Raw genomic sequence first — 3,004 nt, 5'->3', positions numbered from 1 at the left:
TAGCCTTCTTTGAATACTAAAAATACAAATCATGCTTTCCTTCATCCGGTACACATTCAACAGAATTTTTAGCTGATCTTAAGGGCCACACACAATACCCACCTTTGGATCCAATAATCCACTATCAATGGTGGAAAATCCTGAAAATGTTAAGATCCGAGTGGAAACATCTGTGAGAAAATGCTAAAATCTTATTGTTCTTAACCTGGGTGGTTCCTTCCAGGGCTCAAATATATTTTTATCTGTGCTAAATTCCTAATAAATGCAGCATACAAAGGACCTGTACTAATAAAAGTCAGATTAGATTTGGACTTTGGAACTTCAGATCCAACAGCACTAAGTTGTTTTTTTTCTAGAGAACAATAGAGCATAAAAAAAAAAAGCTTCATCCTAGTCTCAAACTGATGTAAGAATGCCAAAATTCCTCCATGACAGCATTTAATTCCACGTTAGCACAGGCACTTATGCTTCTTCGTTAGGTAATATGGTCCAAAAGAACAGATAGAATAGCAAAGTAATCCAGGTTTTAAAACATTTTATTTGCATATTAAAAAAATTGTGCATTCCAATAATTAAAATTATTTGAACAAAAAAATGGCACTCGATTAAAATGCATTTTACAGCTCGCAGGACCCTGGTACAGCTTTGCGTATATTCATGTTATTAGATTACTGTAGTCCCTTCTTAGAATCTTCTTTCAAGAAACATGCAAGCTTTTGTGCCACCGGACCAGAAGCTGGACAGGCAGATGGAAAGGAAGGTGCCTTCGTTCAGCGTCAGTAGTTCCCTCTGTTCTTTTTTTGGGGGGGGATGTGAAAGGGGCAGTACAGTCATTTTAAATTTATCCAACTCTTTGCATCTTACAAAGTTAAAACAGCTAAAAGAAGTAAAATAAGAAGGCAATGCTTGTGGAATGTACAGTGCATAATTTGGAAGGGCCCATTTCATTACGATTCACCCGCTTGCTTCTCCTGTTCAATTGCTATAAAATGAAAAGAGAGGATGGGTGGGGAAGAAAAAGAGAAAAAAAATTAAATGGCAATTGCATAATTAGCATTCAAAACGCAAATTTTAAAATGCCAGATGTGTTAAAATTTGTAAATACAAGTTGTATTTAACTTCATACATACATATGTACAGAAATATATACTACTTTGTTAATGAAAACCCCAGTAACATTAAGAAGTAGGTAAGAAAAAGCATATGTGTAAAGATGGTCTGACTTCTTTGTCTCTGTGGCCCACGCCCTCTTTTCTAAGATTTCACCTACTTTCTTTTGAAGGCAGTGGGTTTTTCTCTTGCGTTTCTGTCTTCTTCAACTTAGACTTATCAAATTTCTCAATTTCAGCCATATCTGGTTTGTCAGACATTTTTATTGATTGATCTGTGAACAAAAGGACAAAAAAAGATGTTATACTACACCCTTCCTTCCCTCCTTCAGACAGTTCCTTTATTCCTTACCAGCTTTCAACTTCAGCATATTGTTTTAATAGTGCATAATAACCCTTTTTAAAAAATCCTACTTCATACCCTTAACCATGTATTCAGAATGACAGATTCATCTATCTAATGTGCCTGGGGGGAGGGGGGAATCTAAGGATTGCTGCATGCCCACATGGCAGGACTTCTGACGAGGCTGTTGGGGGAGGGGGAAGTGATGCATTAGATTAAAAATAATAATAAAAATCGTGTTACTAATAAAAATTAATCTGCTTTCTCCCCTTAAATAACTAAACCTCATCGCTGGGCGGAGGGCGTGGCCGGATAGCCATCTCTTTCTTATCCAGCCTGGACATGTGCAACCTTTAGAGAAAATCGAAGAAAGGCGAATTTCTGGCGAGGACGCCCAAGTGGGAGTCCAGACTGAGCTCCCGGGCGATGCTAAGCACATCCTCCATCTTGGGCGTCTGGCTCCATAGTTCAGTCGGCGGGCGCCTTGCCTTCTTCACAAAGAGAAGTCCCAACCACCGCCCTTTTTCTCGCTGCCGCACTTCCTCCAGCTCAGCGCCCTCGGCTCCTCAAGGCTATAGGGGTTAGACAAAGACCAGCCCTTCCCACCAAACGGGCGCCCGGCTGCCTGAAGGGGCGATAAGGTTACTGCCACCGTCCAATTAACCGATCACACCCAAAGCCCGAGCATTCTGCCTTCCTCCCGGAGGCTCCCCACGCCCGCGATCGCGCAAGGCGCGTGCATCTCTCCCCCCCCCCAACCCATATTTTCCTCCCCGAGCAAATCCCGGAGAAAAAACAACGAGGTTCGGCTACCGAATGTCTTTCCGAGCCGAAACCTCTTCCCGCCATTCTACTGCGTCGCGCCACGGACTCCCCCATTTTAAGCCCAACGATGCTGTTCCACGAGGGAGGCGCCGTGGAAGAACCGCTCCACGTACCCGTTCGACAAAGCCGCGACCCCTCCCCTCTGAAATCAAAGCTAGCCCGGACCCCACCCCAATCATTTGGACCCGGCCAGAAAGGAAAACTGCAAAACGGAAACATGCCAAAGCACCCACGAGAGAACTTTAAACTTGCACCCTCACCAGTGAGACCGTCCCAACAGATGCAGCCCGAAACCTTCTCGCAGCCGCTCTGAACCGTAATATAAAAGAGCGTCTCACTGCGTGCCCAGTTATAGCTCCGCTTTTATGCAAATTGCAGTGATGTCACCCCGAATCTGCTTAACTCTTTCACCGCCGCTGCAAAGCTCGACTTCCCCTTAAAAAAACCATTAAGACAATGTTCAAGCATGAAACGGAAAACCCCTCCCTCCAATTAACCCGGTCTTGGCCTCGCTATAGAATGAGCCATTTGCCCAAGTTTCGGTTCTCCAGAAGCGAGAAATGTTCCCGGGACTCGATTTCCAAAAAAAAAGAGAGAGAGAGAGAGCACTATTTCTACCGAAAGAGGGGAGGGCGAACTTTCCTCAACACGCGGCTTTTATCCCCGAGCTGAAAAATGATTTCGCCATCGGGCTGCAAGATCGATATTGTAATGCGTGTAGGAGGCC

The 3,004-nt window shown here is 44.0% G+C and overlaps 1 protein-coding gene across 1 annotated transcript; it reads right to left on the bottom strand.

Annotated features, from left to right (window-relative positions):
• Window positions 1–518: 518 nt before the first annotated feature.
• On the bottom strand, window positions 519–2,692 carry TMSB4X (thymosin beta 4 X-linked). Its single transcript, XM_081947668.1, has 3 exons — window positions 2,538–2,692; window positions 1,271–1,384; window positions 519–982 (listed from the first exon to the last, which is right to left on the bottom strand). The coding sequence occupies exons 2-3, from the start codon at window positions 1,368–1,370 to the stop codon at window positions 948–950; spliced, it is 135 nt and encodes a 44-aa protein (XP_081803794.1). The 5' UTR covers window positions 1,371–1,384; window positions 2,538–2,692; the 3' UTR covers window positions 519–947.
• Between the last annotated feature and the right edge of the window lie 312 nt (window positions 2,693–3,004).

This window comes from Natrix helvetica (genome assembly GCF_964273705.1).
Source record: "Natrix helvetica genome assembly, chromosome: 3".
NCBI lineage: Eukaryota > Metazoa > Chordata > Lepidosauria > Squamata > Natricidae > Natrix > Natrix helvetica.
Note: the sequence above shows the minus strand (reverse complement) of the source record. Positions and strands in the feature narration are given on the sequence as shown.